The sequence below is a fragment of the Pseudomicrostroma glucosiphilum genome (genome assembly GCF_003144135.1).
Source record: "Pseudomicrostroma glucosiphilum strain MCA 4718 unplaced genomic scaffold BCV69scaffold_4, whole genome shotgun sequence".
In the NCBI taxonomy this organism is placed as follows: domain Eukaryota; kingdom Fungi; phylum Basidiomycota; class Exobasidiomycetes; order Microstromatales; family Microstromataceae; genus Microstroma; species Microstroma glucosiphilum.
The window spans coordinates 636815-660128 of record NW_020289916.1 but is presented as its reverse complement, the minus strand read 5'-3'; the positions used below and the strand labels follow the sequence as shown (position 1 = coordinate 660128).

Sequence of the window (23314 nt, the reverse complement as noted above, 5' to 3'; positions counted from 1 at the left end):
TCTTTGATTTGGGGCCGCGGGCGATGTGTGCCCCAGATTGTCTGTCGGGCAAGGAAGCGGTTCGCGGGAAAGGTGGCCGCCTGGCAGATAGATGTGCTCGTGGCAGACTGTGGACAGGCCGCTCAGAATGTGCGATGTGGTATCTCCAAGCGTGTGGTCAGATGGCTGGATGGATGGATGGCCGTTGTCCCTTGTCTGTCACTTTCCCCCCGCGACGTTGGAAATAACACGGTGTGAGTGGTGGTGCCTGCACAGGCGCGTCGTCTCGCAGGTGGAGCCGCGGAAATGCAGTCGAGGCCAGGCGCAGGAAGCCAAAGCATCACAAGAAGGAAGCAACGGAAAGGGAACAAGTGGACCCTGACCGACGACCTGACTAACCTCGTGGACCCTGAGCAGCTCTACCCCCTCATTTCCTCCATCACCTCGACCATGGACTACTCGACGGTAGTGGCAGGAGCACTGGCAGCATTGTCCGTAGACCTACTCATCTTTCCACTTGACAGCATCAAGGTAAGCAGACCCTATATTGCCGATGCCTTCCAATCTACCCCCACCCTCACCAGTCACACCTCCACCTTCTTCCCTGCCTTCTTCCACTTTAGACCCGCCTACAAGTACCAGACGTAGCTCAACGCTTCCCCACTCGAGCCGCCCTCTTCACCGGTCTCTACCACGGTGTGGGTCCAGTAGTAATTGCCACTCTTCCCGCTGCCGCCATCTTCTTCACAGCCTACGAATCCGCAAAGTCTTCCCTCGCACCACACCTTCCTGCTGGACCTGCAGTACATCTTGCCGCTAGTGGATTGGCAGAATTGGCTGCATGCGCTGTTTTGACGCCTGCGGAGATCATTAAACAGAGGGCACAAGTGAGACCGAATGATGCTCCGAAGGCTAAAGCTGGAGCAGGGTCTGGGTCTGGATCGGGCCAAGGGCCAAAGGGAGGTGCTGCTGCAGCAGTCAAGGACAGCGTCGTCAAGTCGCAAAAGGAAATGCTAAAGACGGCCCAAGAAGGAGCCAAACAAGTAGCTAGCGCCGCTTCCACTTCGACTTCATCTTCTTCCCTTGGCCGGACCTTCGTACGGGGTTATCTCGCCCTAGCAGGTCGCAATCTCCCCTTTACCGCGATGCAATTCCCCCTCTATGAACACTTTCGGCAAGACTTCTCCCGTCGGTGGGACGTTAAACTTGGTAGCGATACAGACAGCGGTGAAGTTCTGTTGGAAGACAGTAGCAGTTCCGATTCTAAAGGGCGACGCAGCAACTCTACACAGTCATCATCGACGAGTTCTGGCTCAAAGAGTGTGCGGCAGGAGATTGTCAATCCGGGACTAGTAGCCGCCTCTTCCGCCTCTCTAGCCGGGTCAATCGCCGCCCTCCTCTCTACACCAATCGATAATGCCAAGACGCGCATAATGGTAGCTGCAGATTCTCATGACTCTCGTACACCCCAGAGTGGTACGATCAAGACTATGATCAACATTTATACAAAGGAAGGATTTAGAAGTCTTTGGAAGGGAGGAGCATTGAGAAGTGCTTGGACTGCATTGGGTGCTGGAATTTACTTGGGGAGTTATGAGAGTGGAAGACTCTGGTGGAAGAGACGACAGAGGGGAATCGAGGAAGTTCAGACGTCCTGAAGGGTAGGTATCGAAGTAGATTATGTTGAAGAAGACGTCGCATTGTATCATCTATCGCTTATTTGCAATCCTCTAGAGATAGAAAGTTCCCATGAGAAAGTCTAGACTACCTACCTCACTGGCAGAGCTCCACAAATCCATCGGCCAAGATCTCAAGCTCACGTCTCAGCTTCTCCATCTTCTCATCGTATTGCTCTCCCTCTTTGAGCGTCTCGATGCGACTCTCACAGTAGATCTTCACCTTTGGCTCGGTCCCCGACGGACGAATGATGATCCTCGGAAGGGTCAGCTTGATTTCTTCCTTAGACAGAGCTTCGTCGGACTTCTGGCCAATGTAGAAGCGGATGACATCGTTTTTCGGGATGCCCCCATCAGACTTCGAGGCGTCGTAAGGAGGGTGGGTGAGAAGGTCGTCTACTAGTACGATTTGCTGTCCAGCTAGCGTCGAAGGCAGATTCGCTCGCAGCTTCTTCATAATGGCCGATCCGCTTGCCCCCGGTGCGAGTCGAATCGTACGGGGGAAAGTGACCGAGAGGCCTGTTCTGCGGTGAATCTCCTCCAGGCGGGTCCAAAGCGTCTGTCCTCCCGCTGCGTGCAGATCTGCTGCCAGGAGAGACAGGAGGAGCAGAGCCGATAGACCATCCTTGTCCCAGACGAGCGGAGAGACCATGTATCCCAATGCTTCCTCGTAGGCAAAAAGGAAATTCTGACCTTGCTCGACGATGAGCCTCCTGGCTTCGCCTCCGAGCCACTTGAAGCCAGTCAGAGTCTCGCGATGCTTGGAGCCGTCCAGCTGTGCGAGTCGAGCGAGCATGCGACTCGAAACTATAGTGCTCAGGCTCCAGTTGCTCGCCTTGTCGCACTTTGCTCTGCGCATTAGCTCGTCACCCAGAATCGTACCGATCTGATCACCAGTGAGCTGCTTGATCTTCCCGTCCCTGGTGCGGGCAGACACCGACAGCCGGTCAGCGTCTGGATCATTCGCAATGGCAATGTGGGCCTCCTTGTCATCGGCCAGGGCATGCACTAGATCCATTGCACCTTCCTCCTCGGGATTGGGGAACTTGACAGTGCTAAAGTCAGGGTCCGGGGAACGTTGCTCCGGTACCGTCCAAGTATTTGAGAATCCTGCAGACTTGAAGAGCAGCTCGGCGATGGGGGCTCCGACGCCGTGTAGCGGGGTATATGCGATTCGCAGAGCATCTCTTTGCTTCAGCTGCTCGGAGGAGGCAGAAGAGGTAGAGGCAGAGAAGTACTCGAGAACTTTGTCCGTGTAAGTCTGGAGCATGCTCGGAGTGAGATAAGAGAGGAGGCCCTTCTGTTTGGCTTCCTCTAGTGAGAGGCAGTCTGGTGCCTTGCTACTGGCGGCCACCTCGCCGATTTGTGCTGCAATCTGACCATCTACAGGGGTGTTGATCTGGGTTCCCCCAGCTTGGTAGACTTTGTAGCCATTATATTGAGGAGGGTTGTGGCTAGCTGTGACTACGATACCTGCAGCAGTCCCTAGCTCCTTGACAGCAAAGGCTCCCAGTGGGGTGGGAGCCTCGCTCTGGTAGAGGCGAACTGGAATGCCCAGCGCTGTCAAGACACCTGTAGCATCTGTAGCAAAGTCTTTGCTTCCATGGCGACCATCATAGGCTATCACGACACTCGGCTCCTTGGAGGAGGGCCGCTTGTCCAGCAGAAATCGACCCAAGCCGGCAGTTGCTTCCCTGATCAGAAGGCGCTGGAGGATGGTAGAGGGGGCACTTCAGCGCATAAGACTGAGTCATACGCCTTCTGACTCCACTCACGTTCATGTTGCCAGGTCCCACACCAAGCAGCCCTCTCAACCCAGCAGTGCCAAAGGCCAGTCTCTCGCCAAATGCCTGCTGGAGTGCCGCTTCGTCTTCATCTTTGAGGAAGCCTTGCAGCTTTTCTGCCGTAGCTTGATCGGGATCTTTGTCGATCCATTGTTGCGCCTGGGAGTACAGCTCCGGCGACAGAGGCATGTTGACCAGAGCGTTGTAATGATAATGTGAAGAGGTGAGGACACACACTTGTATGTCGTGGAAGTGTGAGCCAGTCAGGAAGAAGCTCGAGGGTGTGCCCGGGCCACCACGCCTGGGCGCAAGGAGGGACGGCGTGCAGGCAGAAAGGCAGGCAGTGGCACTGCTTCCTTCCTTCGCCTCCACAGCAGCATACATTGTCCTCCTCAGCCCACCTACGACAATGCTCCACCCCTGAGCCAACACTCCAAGTGGCCTTAGCATCGTCAGAAACAGGCCTCAGGTCGTTGCCATGTCGCACTTTGTATCCTCAAAGGGCGATCGCGATTATGAGGAGCTCACCAACCAGCTCCTCAGGAGGGAGCCGGTAGACTACGACCAGGGAGAGACTCAAGACGAGACACATGAGACATCCGAGAGTCAAGGAGAGGATGTTCCTACGGCTACCAGTGATGGCATCGCATCTGCATCTTCTTCTCGCCCAGTATCTCGTTCGGCCTCTGGCGCAGGGCCCACCTCCAGCATGGCAGCTCGCAGGCGCATGGACCTCAATTCCGAACGCTCTCGTCCCAGCTCGCCAGGCATTCCGGGATCCTCTTCGCCCCTACGGCCTGGCTTCCACAGTCCTCGCAACTCGTCATACTCCCGTACAAACAGCCCAGAGCGGAATGAACGGGCACGATCCCCGGCCTTGGGAGGGCATCGAGCTTCAAGGCCCCATAGCCTTGCCCACAGCATCAACGAGGAATATCATCGCCCGCCGGGTAGCGAAAGAAAGCTGAGCGACGCATCGGAAGTCATGAAAGACGAGAGCAGCAGCAAGCGAAATAGCAGGAAAGTGAGCCAAAACAAGCAAGGCAGCGCTCTTGCAGATGCTTCTAACGATCGGATGGGCGGAAGCCTGAAGCACCGGTCCAAGAATGTAGCTTTCTCGCAGCAAAGCCCACAGAAGCGGGCAGTCAGCTCTGCCCAAGACTTTGAGGAGGATCAGCAGTTCACTCATGCCCTCGATGGGTCGGCGGTAGACCGGAGATCGATAGCTCCTGCTCGGCATCACTCAGAACAGCAAGAGACTTTGAAGAAGCTGGGAACTTGGGACGGCGTGTTCGTACCAGTCTCGCTCAGTATATTGGGGGTTATCCTGTTCCTTCGATTTGGTTTCGTTCTCGGCCAGACTGGTCTACTTGGTGCACTAGCTCTATTGGTGGCGTCCTACACCATCGACACCCTGACGTCACTTTCCATCTCTGCCATCTGTACCAACGGCGTCGTCAGAGCTGGCGGCATCTTCTATCTAGCTTCTCGATCACTTGGTCCGGAGTTCGGAGGCGCTACGGGCCTACTCTTTTGGCTTGGTCAGCTTTTGAATGCGAGTCTGAACGCTCTGGGTTTCGTCGAAACGCTCACTGATGCATTCGGGGAAAGCAGAAGAGCCGAATACGGACAGAGCGGTCTCCCAGAAGGGCCTTGGTGGAATTTCATCTACGGATCGTTTGTACTTTTGCTCTCGACGGTCATCTGTCTTGTTGGGTCTCGGCTCTTCATCAAGGCCACAATGGTTCTGGCTGTCATTCTCGGTATCTCGATATTGTCGATTCCCATCTCGTCGGTCCTAGTCGCCCCATTTTCGGACACTGAGCGAGGCGTCTTCTACACTGGCTGGTCAATGGAGACGCTGCAGAGCAACCTCTTTCCCCACTTTACCAGCGGAGCAGCTGGATCAGCCAATGGCGCCATCAAGGAGACTTGGTCGTCTGTATTCGGCGTCCTCTTCCCTGCTGTGACGGGAGTCCTAGCAGGGGCGAGCATGAGCGGAGATCTTCGGAAGCCTAGCAAAAGCATCCCGAAGGGAACCAATTGGTCCCTTCTGTTCACATTCTTCATCTATGCTGGAGCTTTCGTCGTGTTGGCAGGTACCTGCTCCCGTGCAAGCTTCTACCAGGATATTGGTGTGATGGGAGATATCTCGGCCATGCCTTCTCTCATAACCATTGGAGCGCTAGCGAGTATGGCATTCTCTGCGCTGCTGGGAGTCCAAGCCTGCGGCAAAGTTCTGCAAGCCATCGCCCGTGATCATCTACTACCCGTCTTGGATGTCTTCGCTCAAGGGACAGAGCTGGCCGACACACCGACGTATGGTATTGTTGCGACCTACGTGTGCTGTCAGATGGTACTGTTTGTTGACTCAGTGAACCTGATCGCCCAATTGGTGACTATGACCTGTAGGTACAGATCCACACCAATGGCGATGCCAGACAGAAATGAGTCTCGAGGCTGACACGATTTTCTCTTCCATCTCAGCTCTCCTATGCTTTGCCGTTCTCAGCTTTGCCTGTCTGGCTCTCAAAGCCGGCGGAGCTCCCTCCTTCAGGCCATCATTCCCGTACTTCAATATCTACACCGCAGGCTTAGGAGCTTTGGCTAGTCTGTTTGCCATGTTCTTCACAAACAGGACAGCCGCTTCCGGCTGCATCTTTCTCGCTGTCATCCTCTTTATTGCCATTCACGTCTTCAGTCCGCCGAAGCCTTGGGGGGATGTCACCCGCAATATCCATTATTGGCTGACGAGGAAGTACCTGCTGAGGCTGGACGAGAGAAAGACAAATCTCAAGCACTGGAGACCACAAGTCTTGCTGCTCGCCAACAATCCGCGAACGGAGTGGAACTTAATCATCTTCTGCAACAGTCTGAAGAAAGGCGGTCTATACATCCTAGGCCACTGCATCAAAGGCGAATTTACCGAGTGCTTGTCGGAATTGAAGAAGCAACAGATGGCCTGGTTGAAGCTCGTCGACCTCAGTGGCATAAAGTCCTTCGTTGATGTCGTGATAGCCAATGATGAGCGCGAAGGAGCGCGGAGCCTTATTCTCTCTGCAGGTCTCGGAGGGATGCGGCCCAATATCGTCGTCTTGGGCTTTCCTCGTGAGCTACAGAGACAGGCTCGCGCTCACACTGGAGTCTCTTCACCCTTGCCTCCCTCCTCACATAAGTCGAAGCCGTTACAAACTACCAATAGCAGTAGTGGCAGCGACATCACTGTACGAGGCCCTCATCCTGTAACGCCTGCAGGTCGCGCTAGGGATGGTCGCATTGTAGAGCATCTACCCACAGACACCACGCGGAGAGAAGCACCAATCACCGCACAAGCATATATAGGTATCATCGAGGATGCGCTAGCGCTCAACAAAGCAGTTGCTATTGCCTATGGATTTGACATCATGCAACTTCCGGGTCCATCCGCAAAAGCTCACTACGAGAAAAGTTCTGAGAAGCAGTACATCGACTTGTGGCCTATTCAGATCGCGTCTCCAGAGTCTGAGCCTGAACATGCTTGGGACACCTACACGATGGTTCTGCAACTGGGTACCATCCTCTCCCTGACTGGCACGTGGAAATCACATCACCTGCGGGTCTCTGTCTTCGTCGAAGACCCTGCCGAGATCGAGGAGGAGAGGAAAAGGGTGAGAACGCTTTTGGACAATCTGCGGATCCCAGCATCGCTGCGCATCTTCTGTCTGTCAGACGGGAGCGTAGCATCGTACGAGGCAATTGTGTATGGCAAGTCGCCAGTGTCGCCTCATATTGAGGAAGCCCTCAGAGGGGACCCGTGGTGGATGACGCTCAAGGAGCTGAGAAAAGAAGACGAGCTACGGGCCAAGGCAGCAGCAGCCAAGCGTCGATCAGAATTGATAAAGGAGCAACAGCAGCAGGGTATGCCAATCGGCAGTGTAGGCTCCGCTGCCCCGTCTCCTAGTTCGGACGAGCGCAAGAGACGGCGCGACCAGAAGATGATGGGCTACAGTCTACCCCCTGAACATCTGGAGTACTTCCAGCGCAACATCCGCATTGGTCTTTCTCATCCGCGAGCCAAAGCCAGGGTAGATGATTCTGATCTGGACGATGAAGACTCCGACTCTGATTCGGTTGGATCAGGACTCAGCGACGAGTTGCTTCGCCTGGGCGAGGACGAATTCTTTGGTGCCGGTACGAGTGGGTTCGGCAGGTCCAGAACTCATTCCCCGACGTCTATATCCAGGACTAGCCAGAGCGGAAACACCCAGAGTCGTAGTCGCTCTCACTCCACAAGTGGTCGAGCTGGAGGAGGCCTGCCCGACGAGCCAGTCAGGAGGCCACTGAAAAGCGATGCCAGCGCGTCAACTTCGTATGGATCGATGAGCTCCACGCCTGTTGTAAGACCAGACGGCACCATTGCAAATTACGAGCCGACAGAGTGGACATGGGACTCTGAGTCTTCCCATCGCCGGTCGATGGACAGGACAGAAAGCCAGATGACAGTCCGCGCCCCTGCGTCCGATAGGAGTGGTCTGGCGTCTTCTTCCTCGTCGATCATCTCTGACAGCGGCAGTGAGATGCAGAGCTCCGCAGAGGATGTGCGGTCGGCTCAGCAGCCTCACCCACGCTCCTACTCGGACGACTCCACCCAGCCAGGTTCACGTCGGCCGCGTCCCTCCTCACGAAGACAGGATACGGTGCGTCCCACCCTGCCGCACCTCACCTTCAACACATTGCCCAACAAGGCGCAATTCCTAATCCTCAACGAGCTCTTCCGAGCGCACTCCTCTTCCTCTGCTACCAGCGTCATCCTCACTAGCTTGCCTGCGCCGGAACCAGGGACGGCACAGAAGGACGAGGCGGTGAAGCGGTACTTGGGTCAATTAGAGGTGCTTGTAGCGGGGGACGTGCCGTTGCTGGCTATCCATGCGAGGGAACTGACGTTGAGCATGTCTCTATGAGACCCCGGAAGGTTAGACGACTCGTAGACTTCCGGCATTGTTTGGATCTAACGCTCTTTGCAAGTAAACAGTCACTTTCTTTTGTCTTTTAGAGTGAATTGATTCTAGGATTGAATGTCTGGTATCGGCTCAAGCTTGGTATAAGAATAAAAGAGTCTAACGAATCAAAGACGAAGAAGAATTGTTGGCCCACCCTTGCCCACTAGTAAAGCCCTTCTAAAAATCCAGCAAAGCAGACTCGTCCGCGTTTTCTTCATCACTGTCCAACCCCCCACGTCCTCCCACAGCCATCTTGAAGAGGTGACTCTTCTTTCTGGTGCCCGCTCCTGCGCCGGCAGAGAGGGATGTGGCGCCTAGGCTGAGGCTGAAGTCATGGCTGGCACTCCTGCGACTACGTCCCGACGATGACGAGGTTGTGACGACTTTGGCGCCCCGCCTGGCTGTCGAGCCAGGGGCAGTAGACGCAGATGTCAGGAACGTCTTGGGCGGTGTACCGCTCAGAAGGGCGCGAGCGGAGGCCTTGTGTTTCAGAGGTGAGCTGTTGGCGAAACTTGAGGGTGAGGAAGGATTCTCGGTGGTGTTGGAGCTACGCATGCCCATGTCGCCCAGAACGGACTTGGGCCTCTCTCTTGGACTACCACTGCCTGCTTCGCCTCCCCTTTCCTTGAGCCTCCTGATAGTAGGCGTGAGACCTACACCATTGCCTGTTCCTCTACTCTTGAGCTGATCCTTGACAGGGCTCTGTGCCTCTTCCTTCAATCTCCCCACCAGCTCACTCGTCTCCTTGTGCGCCAAAGCCACCAACCTCTGGTTCACTTTTTGCAACCGCTCACACTCCCTCACACACTCCTCATTGAGCTCCCTCGACTCGCGCAACTCCTTTTCGAGCTGAGCAATCCGGGGTAGGAACTCGGCTTCGACATCTTCGCGCACCTTGGGCAGGGGCTGAAGAGCGGTTGCTTCGAGTGCAATTTCGGCTTCGAGGAGCTGAGATTGCAGCTTGGCGATCAACTCGTCCTTCTGCTGAGGGGAAGAAGAGGTGCCCTTGGCTTCGAGTGAGGTGATCCTACGAGTGGCGGCGTGGAGTTGTTGTCGAAGGGCAGCAGTGGAGATGGTGAAGTCGAGATGGGAAGGCGTGGCGGGTCTGTTCATAGGTGCCAGGCTTCCTCGCAGTCGACCAGAGCGGGCAGTCGTTTCCTCGGCCGTAGTGCCATCTGCGGCCTCATCGCCGTCGTGCTCGTCGAAGTCCTCGAGCCCTTCCCCGCGAACGACGCAGCTGCCCAGTACCTTCAAGCGCTCCTCTACCTGCTCGATGTACTCTTGTGTCGCAGCGCCTCCAGCGTCATTGACGGTGATATCTGCAGAGCCTCTAGTGCGATCGCGGTCTTGCAACTCCCTCACCAACCGCCTGAGATCGTCTGCCTCTCTTCTGTACTTGACCAAAAGCGCCTGTGCTTCCCCACTCGACTCGGGCGCGTCTACTTCGTTGAGCTGTGCAGAGAGCTGCACCTTCTTGATGCGCTTGGCAAACATGATTGTCGAGAGGGACTCTTCGATGGAGGCAGTAGTCTGATTGAGCGTGGCTACAACAGCAATCTTGGAGTTCCCACTGAGAGAGTTCTGCAGGATGCGAGTCAACTTCGAGTCTCGATAGGGTATGTGCTGTTGCTGGGCCATCCCGGAAGACGAAGAAGGTTTTTCGGAGAGTGCGAAGATGACCTTGCCCAGGGTAAGGAGACTCTTGTTGATATTGGCTCCTTCAGCACGACGCTCTTGCCCGCCTTTGGTGACGTACTTTTCTGAACCCGCTAAGTCGACCAGCACCAGCTCTGAGACACGGACCTTTTTGCCCTTCGTCGGAGACGCTGGCCTTGGCGAGCCGTCTTCGTCAACGTAGGTCGAAGAAGCTGACTCGTCCCTCGCCCAACTCTCGACTACGATCTTGAAAGCTGTGTGAGAGCGACTTGAGCGCTCGTTCCAATCTGTGGCATTCACGTGCCTATGCTTTTGACCCTGCTCCAGTAGATCAAAGATTGATGCCGGCGAGGTGACAATAATCTCTGCCAAGGGCGCGACAAAGGTTCCTTTCGATGTCGACGAGCGGATCTGAGGAATGTTGTTTGGCTCCAGCAGGTCCTTGACCGCCTCGTTGTAAACCTCGATCCAGCTACATCGCACCAGCCATTCTCTCTCCCGCTTAGAGCTTCGGATGCCCCTGAACAAATCTTTGACCGCCATCTGTGTGATGCCCTCAGCTCCGGACTTGTCATCTCCAGAAAGAGTGAACGTCTTGCCAGACGCTGTTTGCCCGTAAGCGAAAATGAGTGCATTGAAGCCCGACAAGACAGACGAGACAAGTGGTTTTGCGAGCGATTTGTAAAGACTATCGTTCGAGGAGCCCACGTGGACGGCATCGAAGTTGTGGTTGCCTAGTCCGGATGATCGTCCGTATGCCAGAGCAGGTTGCAAAGCAACGGAAGAGGTCAGTGGCGAAGCGACCCATGCTGAAGGCTCGTCCGGAGGTAGAGGTCGTAGACGCAGGTGCACTGTGACAGTATCAGCGTCTTGGCTGTTGTCGCTATCCAGGCCAGAGGAAGATGAAAAGCTTGCATCGGCTGACAAGTCGGCTCCAGCGTCGTGGGTATGGAGGGAGCGAGGGACCGCTTTGTCCATAGAGATGCCCAATCCTTGCTGAGGGTCGCGTCTGACGATGTTTGGTTTGGGCGGAGGTCCCTTGACTGGCTTCTTCCTTGGAGAGATGCCATCCGTCACCTTTGCCCTTACCTTGATTGGCGAGGCCGGTCTCGATGAGGCTGCACTTGCGACGTGAATGGCTGGCGCAGGAGGAGCAGTTGGAGTCATTGGTCTGGCAAAGGTAGGTGTACGGGGCGAAGGTGAAGGGTGACTTTGCACTGGACGCGTTGTGATCGGCGCGGCGAGCTTCGTCGGGGATGAGGGCCGAAGGTTTACTGTGGAGCGACAGAGCCTCAGCGCCTTTGCAGGGGAGTCAAGAGGAACCGAGGCTACGGGGGAGAAGTAGGAGGCTTTATCTGCCACTGGGCTCGTCGGTGCACTGGACACCACGTCCGCTTTGGCAATGACCAGTCGCGGGTGAGAGACGCCTGCATGGCTGGTGCTCGCCTGCGGGTACTGATCCAGGTAAGCAGGGCTGAGAAGGGGTTTCATACCCTCATCGCTCTTTGGCCTATGAGCCAGCGGGACCCTGGGTGTAGGTCGAAAAGGCTCCTTGTTCGTCATACGTGGGCTGTAGGGAGCCGAGGCATCAAGTGTGCCGGGATGAAGATGAGGCGAGAGCATCGTTGCAGCAGGCGTGCAGCAGGCGCTGTTGTTTGTCAGTGGCTTGGTTGGCTATTGGCTTCGACACCCAGCCGTGCCCGCTTGCCGTGCCTCGATGGTCTGTGTGAGGCTGTTGTGAATGTTGACGTCTGATGATGCTGTGTCTGCTGCGTGTGCGTGGGTGTTCCTGATGGATATGGTGTGGGGTGTGGGTATGTGACACTCTGTGTGTGTGTGTGTATGCAGCCTGGGGCGGACGTTGGAAGTGTCAATCAACACCTTCGCTTCCGTTGCTGTGTGGAGATTTTGACATTTCACCCGCGACGTCTTCCGCTCCGATCACACGCTCACGCTCGGCAAAGGCGGGCGGACAGGGACCTTTACCTTTTCATCATCCTTCTCAGCAAGCCCTTCCCTACCTGGCTGCCGTCAGAAACAGTTGTTGGTAGATGCCACTTCGGCTGCCATCGAAGTCAGATCTCCATCTATCTCCATCAGTCATAAGCACAGCGCCATCTTCGACGCAGCAGCTGCCTAAATGTGCCATATGCCATCGTAATCCCTCGCCCTACACCTGTCCCACTTGCAACATCCCCTACTGCTCTCTTGTCTGCTTCAGAAACGAGAAGAAGCACGCGGGATGTCTCGCAACATTTCAAGGCAAAGCTGAAGATCAGCTGAGAGAGGTCAGCCGGCTTGACCATGACGCAGATCTGCAAACAGGAGAGACAGAGGAGAAAGATGCTCAGCGTAAGGAGGTCCTCGATCTTCTGAGGAGGTATCAGGCAGAGCAGGATGATGGCGAAGGCGGAATGGATCTGCAGTCGCTTCTAGAGTCGGCGCAAGGGCAAGATAGCGCTGAAGATAGCGACGACGAGAGTCAGACAGGCCTCCCACACGGTAATCTTACCGAAGCCAATCTGCCCTCTTCTACTGCAGCGTTGCTCGCCATGCTGGACAAGGAGCAGCGAGAAACGTTCTTGGCCGCTGTTGGTCACGAGAAGCCGCACCAGTCAACGACTCAGGACACCTCACCTGCGAATGTGGACACCGTTGCGCCGCTGCAGAGCAAGGAGCGAGCAAAGAAGCTATGGGAGAAGATTGTGCAGGATGAGCAGCGGAGGACCGCTGATGATCAAGCAGCTGCAGGAGGCTCTTCTGCACAGCTCTGGTGGCTAAGCAAAGTCAGACCAGATCGAGAAGCAGTCGAGGAAGACATGACGCTGGGAACGGCTCCGCATGCTCCTTCATTCGATGTTGAAGTTCAGACTCTGCTCGCTGTGAGACAAAGCAAGTCGGCGCCACCGCCGGCTAGAGGACTTGCTTGGAACTGCGTCTCTCTCTTGACGGCGTATACCTACATCCTCCTGCATCTGGATGTCCCCTCATTCTCCTCTCTGCTGTCTAGGGCGACTTCTGGGGAGTATGAGCTCATTGTCCTCTCTTTCAATCTGCTCGCAAGGCTTTGTCCCTTCCTCTTCGCTCTCCCCGCGGCTCAGGCAGGCGGCCCTTCTTCCTCTACCGCTTCCTCTGCCTCGAGCGATGCGAATCTTCTGCTCTCTGGTCCCTCCTCGGTCTCTTCATACTTGCTATCAAGGTTGGGCGACAGAGATCGCTCATCGAGGCCGAGTCAGCTTCTGCTCGAGCTGTACACGAAGGCTGCCAGCTTGATGGAGGAGGACAACATCACTGTCAACGGATTGGAGCGGGCAAGCAAAGCTCACGGGACGTTTGCAGATATCTGGCTTCTAATGGATTGCGCCCTGGCCCAGCCAAGCATCTTGTCCGCACTGGTATTGCCCGTCTCCCTTGGTAAAGTCGCCAAGCCGAGCCAGGTGAAGCGCTCTGTTCAGCAAGCCAGCCGCAAGCTCATCTTCTACTCGGCAACATGTGCATCAGCCACTAATAGCGGTCACGGCACCCTACTCTCGTCCACCGAAGTCCTCGGCAAGCCTGTGCACAGCGGTTCAAAAGACGCTCTTTCCTCGCTGACATCGCTCTCGTTGGAGGGAGAAGGCAGCCTGAGACCGCATAAAAGCCAGCGGGAAGCCAAGACGCTGCACGAGGAGATGGAAATGCTGCGTGGGGAAGTCAAGGCTCTGGAGGAAGAGGAGAGGTGGTACGCTGCTCGACGGTTGGAGGTGGAGCGTCTAGGCGGTGGGAAAGAAGGGGCAAACAGCATCGTGATGTCGGCGGCCAATAAGAGCACGGATGCCCAACCCAGGATCAAGCCCATTGATCCTGAGCCAAATGTCCTTCCGGCATGCGTCACGAAGGAGCCTGCAATCACGCAAAGAGAAAGTCAGAAGGTCGAAAGTGGACCAAAAGCGAAAGGTTTCGCCGCGAAGCGTCTGGCGAGGCAGCAGAGGGAAGAGCAGTCCCGAATGCCTGTTCGACAGACTGGCAGCGAATCCTTGCAAGATAGTAGTCCAGACGAGCAAGGGGAGGAGCATGCAGAGAGGCAAGGTAAGCTCCCTTCGAAGGGAATGATCCAGATGCTGGACTAGGCGTTGCCCTTCAGGATACTTGTGCACCTCAGTGAATGATAATGATACCCACTCCGCTGGAACCTTGAAATGGAACAAAATCTCGTCAACCTCTTTCTGTGTCCTGTCCTGTCTGTCTCTCTTTCCGAACCTCCCCTCCTTGTCCGCCCTTTGAACGTCTCGCCATGCCAAGTCACTTTCACACGCTCATCTCCCCCCTCCCCTCAGCCACGCATACCTCGTGATGCAAGGAGGTGCAATGCGGTGTCCGTTATCCCTCCTTCGAACAAATTGCCAGATTGTAGATTACAGATTGGCAAGCGAGTCGCTATCTCAGCAGAGCGCGAGAAGAGTGATAGAGTGGGATGGCTGGCTGTCAGACGTGTCAAGACGGGCGAGAAAGGGAGGGAAGGAGGGAGAGGAAGAGGGAGAGGCGAGCCGAGACGAGACCAACACTTGCCCCTTCCCTGCACTGTATCTGCCAGGCGGCGCGTTCAATCAAGACGGGCGCCGACGTGTTTGTGTGTTCTCAGCACGTTTTGTGGATAGCGCAGCGTAGGGACTTCTGCAGCGCATGTGTGCAGGCAGACACGAACGCGTTTGGTATGTCAAGTCTTCCTGCCCACTCCCCGCCCCCCTCACAGTCGTGTCATCAGACGCCGACCCAGTCAGCAAGAGCCTTTCTAGTTGACATCTAGGGCGAGGCAGTCCTCCGTGGGAAGAAGAATGTGCATCTATTTCAAAACCTCTGGCGTGACTGACCCTGGCACTCCTGTCTCGTGTCCATCTCGCGTCGTGTCGTGTCTAGACTGGACCGGAAGGATGAGCGGGTGAGGGCAGGGCTGCTGCGTTGCTTGACCTTGTGTCTTCTGCTTGACCAGCCTTGCCTTGCCTCGCCCTGAGTCTGAGTTGTCTGAGATTGGCGGAGTGGGTGAGTGAGCAGGAAACGACGGACTGGCGGCTCAGGGCCTCAAGTCGGGTGCAGGCAGTGGCGGGGAGTAGTCCGTCACTCTCGTCTAGTCTAGCCGGGCCCACTCCCGCCCACGCGACCCCGCACACGCGACCCCGCATACACCCACCACGCCCATCAACCCGCCAATACCGCTCTGGCTGAGATTGCGGGTCATTAGCTACAATACCCAAAAGGGCCCTTCTTCTTCTCCACCTCACGAGCATCCTCACTCTTATTCTACTCCTCCTTCTCTCGAGGCTGAAAGAGCCAGAGACATCTCACATCTCTCCTACCACTGCCGCACACTAGTACTCTTGTTGCAGTCCGTGCGGCCTACGCAAGCGCGAGCATAAACAGCCTCTCCTCCAGGGTGTGCTGACCATCCAAGGTACACAGCATCGCTACGTCGCCATCACACGTACAGTCCTCTGTACAACCACCTTTGCGAGCCCTCACTCAAGTCACCTCAACTTCATCTGCCCGCGATGGCGTCTATGGCTGACCTCCCCACACCCGACCCGCCAGGCGGAAGCGGCGACTCGCGTCTCAGGTCGTCCTCTTCTAGCAGTACCGGTTTCGGTGCCGGTAGCAGTGGCGAGACAAGACGCTCTTCCCTGCCTCCACGTCGTCGCTCCTCTTCATCACGTCGCTCACCCTCTCGCTCTCCACAAGCAGCCTACCTCGAGGAAGAGGAAGATGACGAGGATGCCGGCATGAGAATTCCTCTTGAGCCTCCCTCTTCTGCTCCCCTTGATGAGGAGCTCGAAGAGATCATTGCCGCGAGAGTCTCGGGAGAGCATTCACTTGGAGGATGGCACTATGCGCCACTCATCGTGGGGATTGGACCAGCTCTGGGAGCAATATTGGGTGGCAAGGCAGATTTGTGGAGTGATGCTATCCTACTCCTCTTGTCGAGCTTCTGGGTGAGTACGGGAGCTGCTCGGCTTGAACAGCTTGTAGTTCAGTCCTCACATTCACCACCTGTCCTACCCATCTCACTCTCAGCTGTTCCAATGTCTCAAGATCCCAAATGACATCTACTACGCCGCCCGCACTCGTCGCATTCTACAAGATGATCAGAGTGTAGCCGACGAGGGCTTTCCTGCCGATTCGCCAGAGCGAAAGAGGCGGTGTCAAAGCGCCGTTGCCGAGCTTCAGCGGACCGAGGTGATTGCTCTAGCCGCCTGCGTCGTGAGCCCCATCGTGGGAGCCTACGTACTCAATTGGCTTCAGCTCAACCTCCACGATGGATCGAGGTATCTGAACCGCTTCAACATTCGCTTGTTCATGATGGCTGCAGGTATCAGACCATGGCTGCACCTCTTCAAATTGATCAGGAGAAGGACATTACTACTGCAAGAAGACGTGCATTACCCATCAGCAAGGGTAGAGTCGATGAAGAGGCGTATCGCTCGGCTCGAAGCGGACCTTTCAGCACTACGAAAGTCGACTGTGTCTCGGAGCGACGTCAGACTGCTCCGCGATGGCATCGACGTACCTCTATCGCAGATGTCCCGTTCTATGAGAAAGTACGAGAGGAAAGAGGAGAATCTTCGAAACCTTGCAGACGACAAGTTCGCTCTTGTCGAAGCGCGTTTGGAAGATTTGCTCAGGGAGTGTGCTATCAATGCTGAGCTCATCGAGGCCGAGAGGTTAGAAAGGGAGAGGAGCAGCAGTCTCGGCAAGAACATTCTCGAGGCATTCAAGTACGCCCTGGGCCAACAGAGGAACTCTACTGCCTCCCTCGGCCACCGAGCCTACCTCACCGACGGCCGCTCCCCTTCGTCCTTTGCAGGGATCACAGCTGCCCCAGGTCCTGACTCTCCAGGATCTTCCGGCGGTGGCAGCGGCGGGATGCTCAGTCCAGAGATGCTCAAGAGGCGCTCCACCTCTTACTCTGGCCGAGGTCCCTCTACCGAACCTATCAGTCCCCCAACCCGCCATCGAGCCGTCTCCCAGCCCACCCCTCCCAGTCCTCGCCACTCTGCGGGTACAGGCCCGGGCTCTCGCGAATGGTACGAGCAGGGCGTACTCTACTGGGCTTTCCTCCCCTTGAACGTATCCAACTCCATGCTGCGCTTTGCGGGCGAGAAGCTCGCAGGAAAAGACTCGACCCACTCTACCAGTAGTAATGGCTCCTTTTCCTCCTCCTCCTCTTCCAGCATCGCACGCCGATCCTCCCTATCAGCTCGAGCAGCAGCTGCTGCAGGAATCACATCTTCGAATTCCTCTTCACGTCTAATTGCAAATCAACCAGCAACATCGACGAGTATACGTGAAGAACCACTCTCCTCTTCCCCACCTGCAATTGGTACTGGAATCCCCTCTCCCCATAACGGTTCTGGCTCGGGCTCGGGCTCTGGCTCCGGCTCTGCGTTCGTGCCCAATCTCCGCGCTGAGAGACGTGAGCGAGAGCAGCCGCCCAGTATCCACATCGCCACCTCCCCCACGCACGAGAATGGGAATAGCTCAAAGTACTCTTCCGCTTTCCTTTCCAGCGGCAATGGCAGTGGCAGTGGCAGCGGTGGCGGCAGTGGTGGTAATGGGACACTCCCTTTTGGTCAGCTTAGCATGAACCAGAATGGCGGAGGAGGCGGGGGAGGTGGCAGTGGCGGTGGGGGAGCGGGCGGAGGAGTCTCAACTCCTGCTTCGTGGAGACGGTCGAAGGGGATGACTGGGCAGAGGGGAGTGAAGGTTTGATGTGCTGCTGGTGGTGGTGGTGGTGGTGCTCGTCTTGCGTTGCGTAGTAAGATGTTGATGAACAAAGAGGGGGAGAGGGAAGACAGCAACATAGCAAAGCCGCTCTGCCACCTCAAATACCTTCCTTCCCCTTTCCATGCCCTTTCCTCCTTTCTCTTCCCCTTCTTCTTCCTCCTTTTCTTTCTCCCTCGAGATTCCCCTGCCTCCCGGATACTGGTCCTGCATTCACCTCCTTGCCCTTCCTTTCCCTCATTCTCGTCAGGTCACTGTCATTCAAGTGCTTCTTTCTCACTCGGTTTCTTGCTAGCTTCACCTTGTATCTATCTTCCTAGTGTTCTGATGGACCCCTCATTCTTCGCTTCATTGCAAATGGCATAGTGCTTCGTCTTGTACCCGTGGGCGGGAAATTGAGGCTGAGGCTTGTCATGCTTCACTTCGCCGAAGATTTAGGTCGAGCTAGTCTGCTCTGACTCCTCGCTGATATGCGGAGTGGGCCAGAGAGGGGGCGATGAGCGAATGAGGGAGGAGGACATCTCTAGTCTTGTGTGGCAGATTGCATAGCGTCGTACGAGCGGGGCTTGGGGCGTACTGCACACCTCGTCTGCTATTCATCAAGAGCTCAAGAGCCTAGTCTATCAAAGCCGGCCTCTGTGCCGGGAATCTTCTTGTGGTCCTTGAGCTGAAAAGAGGCAAAGGGTGTTCAGCAACTCCCTTTTGTCCGCGACCAGGATGACCGATATCGCTCACCTGAGGTGTGGCCTCGTACACTAGATTGGTGGGTCCCTCTCTCCGAAAGGTTGTTGAATCACCTCGGAAACCGACGTCTGTGGCCGAGGAGGAAGACAGTAAGAGGGCATGCCTGTCAATGCCAGACTCTTCTTGCAGAGTCATCCCAAATCTCGCATACTCACAGTAGATCCTCGTCTTCTCGCCCCCCAAAGAGCTCGGCACAAAAAGTGTCACGTCCCTCACCCCAGTGAACCTAGCCACCCTGAGTGGATACTCCACCACGTCCTTAGCAACCGCCACGCTTTCGAGCTTCTGTTTAGGTCCCTCTCTACTCGTAGCAGGCAAGGCGCACCTTGCCTCCAAATCCTCCGAAAAGTCCAACGGCGGATCACAATTGGCAAACAGCACCACTGTCTCCGGTGTGAGGTCCTGCCCTGGCCCGCACTTCAACAGAAGCGACTTGAGCTTACAGCTCCCCTCAAAGGGAACGCGCAATACCAGTTGATCATCCGCGTCGCTCTCCAGGTACAAGCTCGGATCATCTTCCTCTCCCGGCGCATCACCCTTGTTACGCTCGTTCCAGGGCTTGAAGACGTTGCGCGCTGTAGTGGTAGAGGTGGTGTTGAGCGAGGTGACTTGGGAGAGGGAGATGGAAGAGTAGAGGAGATCAGAGGGACCTTCGTCTGGGTGGATGTGGGAGTCGTCATCGTGATGCGAGTGGTCATGGCCGTGGCCGTGGCCGTGGTGATCGTGAGAGCAAGACATCATCCTGAAGGGAAAGAGATTCGCTGCTTGTACACTGCTCAAGAGACGAGGTGAGTAGAGTCGCTCTATCTGTGTGAGAAGATGCGAAGGTCACACACAACAGAATTCTGGACACACGGAAGTGAGTGCACTGCCTCCACTTGCCAAGAAAAATGAGGCAAGTCAGTACTATTGGGTGGGATCGATCAATACTCGGAAGGGTGATGGTGGAAGAGTAGACGAGAAAGGGGAACAAAGTGCTATGTACGTTTTATTTCTACATTCCTCCAATGACTCGGTGCAGGGAGAGTGTGTAGAGTTCCGCCCTGGAGCCTTTACTCAAATCACCAAGTGTAGTTCTGAAGGGCGTAGCTGTTCCCGTCAGGTTTCTGCTGCTTTTTGCCCCGTCCTGCCTTGTCATGTCCCTCAGCGTGAGCGGTATGATCACCGTGATCATCTTGATGGTGGACATGCTCGTGATCTTTGCAGGCTGAATGGGAGTCTGCCTTCTTGAGAGAGCGAGCCATATTTGCCTCCCTGCGCACGTCCTGCATTATTACAGGCACTATATTCAGTCGTTGAGTCAACATCTTTTGGCGGTCCCGACACTCACAGTATTTATCTCCATTGCCTCGTGAGACCCTTTGTCCCTGGCTTCTTCATGGTGATGGTGGCGATGGAGGTGCTCCTCCTGGTTGTCCGATCCGTTCTCTCCATGCTCATGCTTCGCTTCCTTGACGTAAAGAGTGGAGTGGCCGGCTTCGTCAGTGACCTCGAGCCAAGGACTGGAGTACTGCGACCACTGGTCGTGCTCGAGTGCAGCCTTGCCGCCCTGATGATCGAGGTGCGGAAAAGCCGCCTGGCCGTCGAAATCTTTGACAGTCCTTGGCTGATGAGCTTCTTCCAGTCCTTCGTCCTGTCGCGACGCGCCTTGACTGACGGGATGGTCCTCGAAGGCGAGCGATTTGAGACGCCCAAGGTCTTCCTCTCCTTCCTTTCTCTGCGCCTCAGTACGCTTGGGGCTGCTATCGGGCCTCATGGCTCGTAGGGAGAGCTCAGCTTCTTTCGCAGAGTCGGCGTCCCTGCCGGTATATTTACAGCCGGAGGGACCGATGCGTCCCCATGTCGTCTTGCCTCCGCAGGCAGAGGCCGGGTGCTTGAGGTTGCTGGGATCTCCATGATGGTGATCAGGAGCACGGGAGGCGAGGCTCTGCAGCAAGTCAAAGTGGCCAGTGGGGTCAGAGGTAAGACACAGTTCCTGTGATTCGGCATGGACTGACGACTCACTTCGTCATATACGGTAGGTGCTGCACGAATGGCAGTCGCGATAGTAGTGGCAAGTGCAAACACGAGGTAGGAGTAGGTAAGTCTCATGATAGGTAAGGATGATTAGACACTTGTACGCTACAAGGAAATTGGGGAGAAGGGTTGCTTGATCAAGGGCACGAAACACGCCTACCTGGGCGCCTTATGTAGCTCCCATGCTCAGAATGGACGAGACAATCTCACGCCCTTGACGATCTTGCTACATCAGCCGCATCGCAATCCCGCGGCCCATCGCGCCCAGTATGAGGATAGCAATCTGTACGCCGACGTACGTATCTGTGATGCCCACCCTTTTCGCTTATCGCGAGCAGGCGCCGTCTCCGGAGTGTCGTCCGTCCGACAATCCGTAATGCCCTGCTGGAGCTTCAGCCCTCGTCCTCTAACATGTACGAAGTATACCTACCCGCGGACGGGATGATCGATCGACACACCACCTGACGGTACTAGATGAATCCGCCTAAAAGCACTTCAGATCCTCACGTAGTAGCAATCGTTCACGACTGGGAGCAACCCAATCTACAGCCGCCTCGTCAATCAGCCCTCTACGGCAAGCAGTCGTCACACGTTGCTGAGCTCACGATCATTCTGGTGCAGTGGAGATGAAAGAGAGTGGTATTGAGTGCACACCTGACGAGTTGTGCAGCGAATGGTGGTGTTCGTCGCCGAGTCCGACAAATGTCCCTCATTGCCGGTTGTCTCGGAAGACGTCTACTTTGCTCTTCCGGTATTCTCGTTGCTTGAGAGTAGTGTCCGAGCCGCCGACTGCAGGGAGTGAAGAAGACAGAATAGCTGGAGTCAGCAAGACTGTCCGATGTGATCGCGTGTTTGTGCTTCCTTGCTCATAACTCACTCTTTCCCCAGCCCTTCAGCGGCACGACCAAGACAGTCGCATTGTCCTCTACGCCCAGCTGCTCTGCAAAGTCCAGAATCTTCTTGGCCGCCTCCTGTGGGTGCGTGCATCCTCTCGCCAGATCCACGACCTCCTGATCTGACATGACGCTGCTGATCCCATCGCTGAACATCGTCACGTGCGAGTAGCGATCCGACCTGATTACCTGGCTCAACATCTCTGGCTCCGGTGTCACACCTGCAGCCTTGAACTCTCCATCGCCTAGAGCTCGAGTATTGGCGAGAGCGCCCATCCAGCGGGCTTCGCCGAAGGAGTCTGTCACTACACCTGCACCTAGTCGACGTAGACGGTCTGACTCGGACGCAACGTCCGGGTGGTGGAGCGTGGTAAGCGGGATGGCTTTGCCGTCTTCGCTGGGGCAGAGAAGCATGCGGGTGTCACTGGAATTGGGCCAAGGGCAAGGTCAGCCGATCTTTCACTTCGTCTGCATGTCCTCAAATATCTTTTCGTACTCACCCGACATGCCAAGCTCCGAGCATCAGAAATTGACTGTCGTACCAGACGACAGGCGGAGCATCTAGACTATGCAACGTCAGGACGCTCGCGGTTGAGCCACCTCCATCACCTCCCGCCTTCTCTTTCGATGCCCGCGCCTCCATATCTCTTGTTTGGATACCTCGCCCTTTGTGGGCGTCTCCGTGCGTCGCTGCGTCCGCAGAAGGCAATTGAGGATGCCTGACCAGAATATGACGATCCGCCACGAGGAAGGCAAGCGTGGCGCGCTCGGATAGACTCAAACTCTCCTTTTCCATGCCTTCAGGCACAGGTATCCGCTTTGTGAGTCCATTGTCGTCCCATTGTGCAGCTGGAGGAGCATTGGGCTTCTTAGGAGGGGTAGGGCTCGCTGTGGCGGCGTGGACCGGGCGATCTCCGGCTTGGATCCGTTCTGCTTCTGATGCACCAGCAGTATTAGGCTGGTCCTCAGCGGCAGAGCTTGAGGCTTCGCCATCGGCACCATCTTGCCCTTGTTCCTTACTAGCTTTGCCTTTGCTTTTCTCGCTGCCCGGCTTCTTGCCAGCTTTGCCTCCCCTCACCGGCTTGAGCTCGTCCTTTTGAACCCACCGGTCCAGCGCTCCACCCATGAACCTCCTGAAGTACCCTCCATGTTCGCGAGTGTACTGTACAGTATCTGTGACCATGTCTTCCGTTACATTTTCAAAGATCTGATGAAGGTTCATGGCTAGGTATCGCGAGGTATAATCGCCGCCATGGCCATCGTATATGCCCCACCAATTGACTTGCGCTGCGAGCTCCTCGTCCAACTCCTCATGCTCGTCGGGCCAATGCCATCGCCGTTCCGCTTCTGTAGCTATCCTCCCTCCCTTCCTGAGAGAGGCTCTGAGCTCATCAGCATTGACCTCAAGACAGGAGACAGAGGCGGTATCCTCCTGGTAAGGTCTTGTGCCCCGCGAGGTGGTATGGCCATAGACTGACGATGTGAGGGGTACACGGGCGGACCCCTTGCCTGAAGGAGACCGGATCCGGACGAAGGACTTGTACGATCTTGTTTGTGAGTGAAGGGCTGAAGATGCGGCGGAGGCAACCGAGCAGTATTGCGGTGGGACGAAGTCGAGGTGGAGGCGGGAGGAGGATGCCAAGGATGACAGGGAGTGGTCGGGGAGGTGACACAGAGAGCAACTCCTCGCCACCGTCTGCAAGCGAGCTGTCCGGGGCAAGAGTGCTCTGAGAGACATTGTAGGAGGCCCACAAGAGATTCTACAGTCGAATCTCCTATGCACTGGGTATCCAGGGTGAGCAGATGGTGGTATCCGGTGTGAAAGGAAGAAGCGG

At 56.0% G+C, this 23314-nt stretch overlaps 9 protein-coding genes across 9 annotated transcripts; 4 read left to right on the top strand and 5 right to left on the bottom strand.

Moving 5' to 3' along the window:
* The first annotated feature begins 367 nt into the window (after positions 1–367).
* On the top strand, positions 368–1877 carry BCV69DRAFT_289843 (mitochondrial carrier). Its single transcript, XM_025493680.1, has 3 exons — positions 368–510; positions 603–1640; positions 1714–1877. The coding sequence occupies exons 1-2, from the start codon at positions 430–432 to the stop codon at positions 1635–1637; spliced, it is 1116 nt and encodes a 371-aa protein (XP_025349085.1). The 5' UTR covers positions 368–429; the 3' UTR covers positions 1638–1640; positions 1714–1877.
* On the bottom strand, positions 1753–3628 carry BCV69DRAFT_246955 (putative phosphomannomutase; the record flags this gene model as incomplete). Its single annotated transcript, XM_025490234.1, has 2 exons — positions 1753–3363; positions 3431–3628. The coding sequence occupies 2 exons, from the start codon at positions 3626–3628 to the stop codon at positions 1753–1755; spliced, it is 1809 nt and encodes a 602-aa protein (XP_025349084.1).
* Positions 3629–3812: 184 nt separating this feature from the next.
* Positions 3813–8651, top strand: BCV69DRAFT_281829 (hypothetical protein). The gene is made up of 2 exons (XM_025492130.1): positions 3813–5847; positions 5927–8651. The coding sequence occupies exons 1-2, from the start codon at positions 3918–3920 to the stop codon at positions 8377–8379; spliced, it is 4383 nt and encodes a 1460-aa protein (XP_025349083.1). The 5' UTR covers positions 3813–3917; the 3' UTR covers positions 8380–8651.
* BCV69DRAFT_281828 (kinesin-domain-containing protein) lies at positions 8462–11903 on the bottom strand. The gene has a single exon (XM_025492129.1). The coding sequence runs from the start codon at positions 11695–11697 to the stop codon at positions 8596–8598; it is 3102 nt and encodes a 1033-aa protein (XP_025349082.1). The 5' UTR covers positions 11698–11903; the 3' UTR covers positions 8462–8595.
* A 128-nt stretch (positions 11904–12031) lies between these two features.
* On the top strand, positions 12032–14273 carry BCV69DRAFT_281827 (hypothetical protein). The gene has a single exon (XM_025492128.1). The coding sequence runs from the start codon at positions 12489–12491 to the stop codon at positions 14181–14183; it is 1695 nt and encodes a 564-aa protein (XP_025349081.1). The 5' UTR covers positions 12032–12488; the 3' UTR covers positions 14184–14273.
* Positions 14274–15599: 1326 nt separating this feature from the next.
* On the top strand, positions 15600–17814 carry BCV69DRAFT_293149 (hypothetical protein; the record flags this gene model as incomplete). Its single annotated transcript, XM_025493827.1, has 2 exons — positions 15600–16037; positions 16120–17814. 2 exons carry the CDS (start codon positions 15600–15602, stop codon positions 17812–17814), a joined length of 2133 nt encoding a protein of 710 aa, XP_025349080.1.
* A 309-nt stretch (positions 17815–18123) lies between these two features.
* On the bottom strand, positions 18124–19525 carry BCV69DRAFT_160055 (DUF1000-domain-containing protein). Its single transcript, XM_025489418.1, has 3 exons — positions 18726–19525; positions 18562–18638; positions 18124–18493 (listed from the first exon to the last, which is right to left on the bottom strand). Exons 1-3 carry the CDS (start codon positions 19309–19311, stop codon positions 18434–18436), a joined length of 723 nt encoding a protein of 240 aa, XP_025349079.1. The 5' UTR covers positions 19312–19525; the 3' UTR covers positions 18124–18433.
* A 106-nt stretch (positions 19526–19631) lies between these two features.
* Positions 19632–20661, bottom strand: BCV69DRAFT_298119 (hypothetical protein; the record flags this gene model as incomplete). Its single annotated transcript, XM_025494185.1, has 3 exons — positions 19632–19835; positions 19901–20497; positions 20575–20661. The coding sequence occupies 3 exons, from the start codon at positions 20659–20661 to the stop codon at positions 19632–19634; spliced, it is 888 nt and encodes a 295-aa protein (XP_025349078.1).
* A 527-nt stretch (positions 20662–21188) lies between these two features.
* Positions 21189–23290, bottom strand: BCV69DRAFT_281824 (protein serine/threonine phosphatase 2C). The gene is made up of 3 exons (XM_025492127.1): positions 21980–23290; positions 21464–21903; positions 21189–21375 (listed from the first exon to the last, which is right to left on the bottom strand). Exons 1-3 carry the CDS (start codon positions 23215–23217, stop codon positions 21296–21298), a joined length of 1758 nt encoding a protein of 585 aa, XP_025349077.1. The 5' UTR covers positions 23218–23290; the 3' UTR covers positions 21189–21295.
* Between the last annotated feature and the right edge of the window lie 24 nt (positions 23291–23314).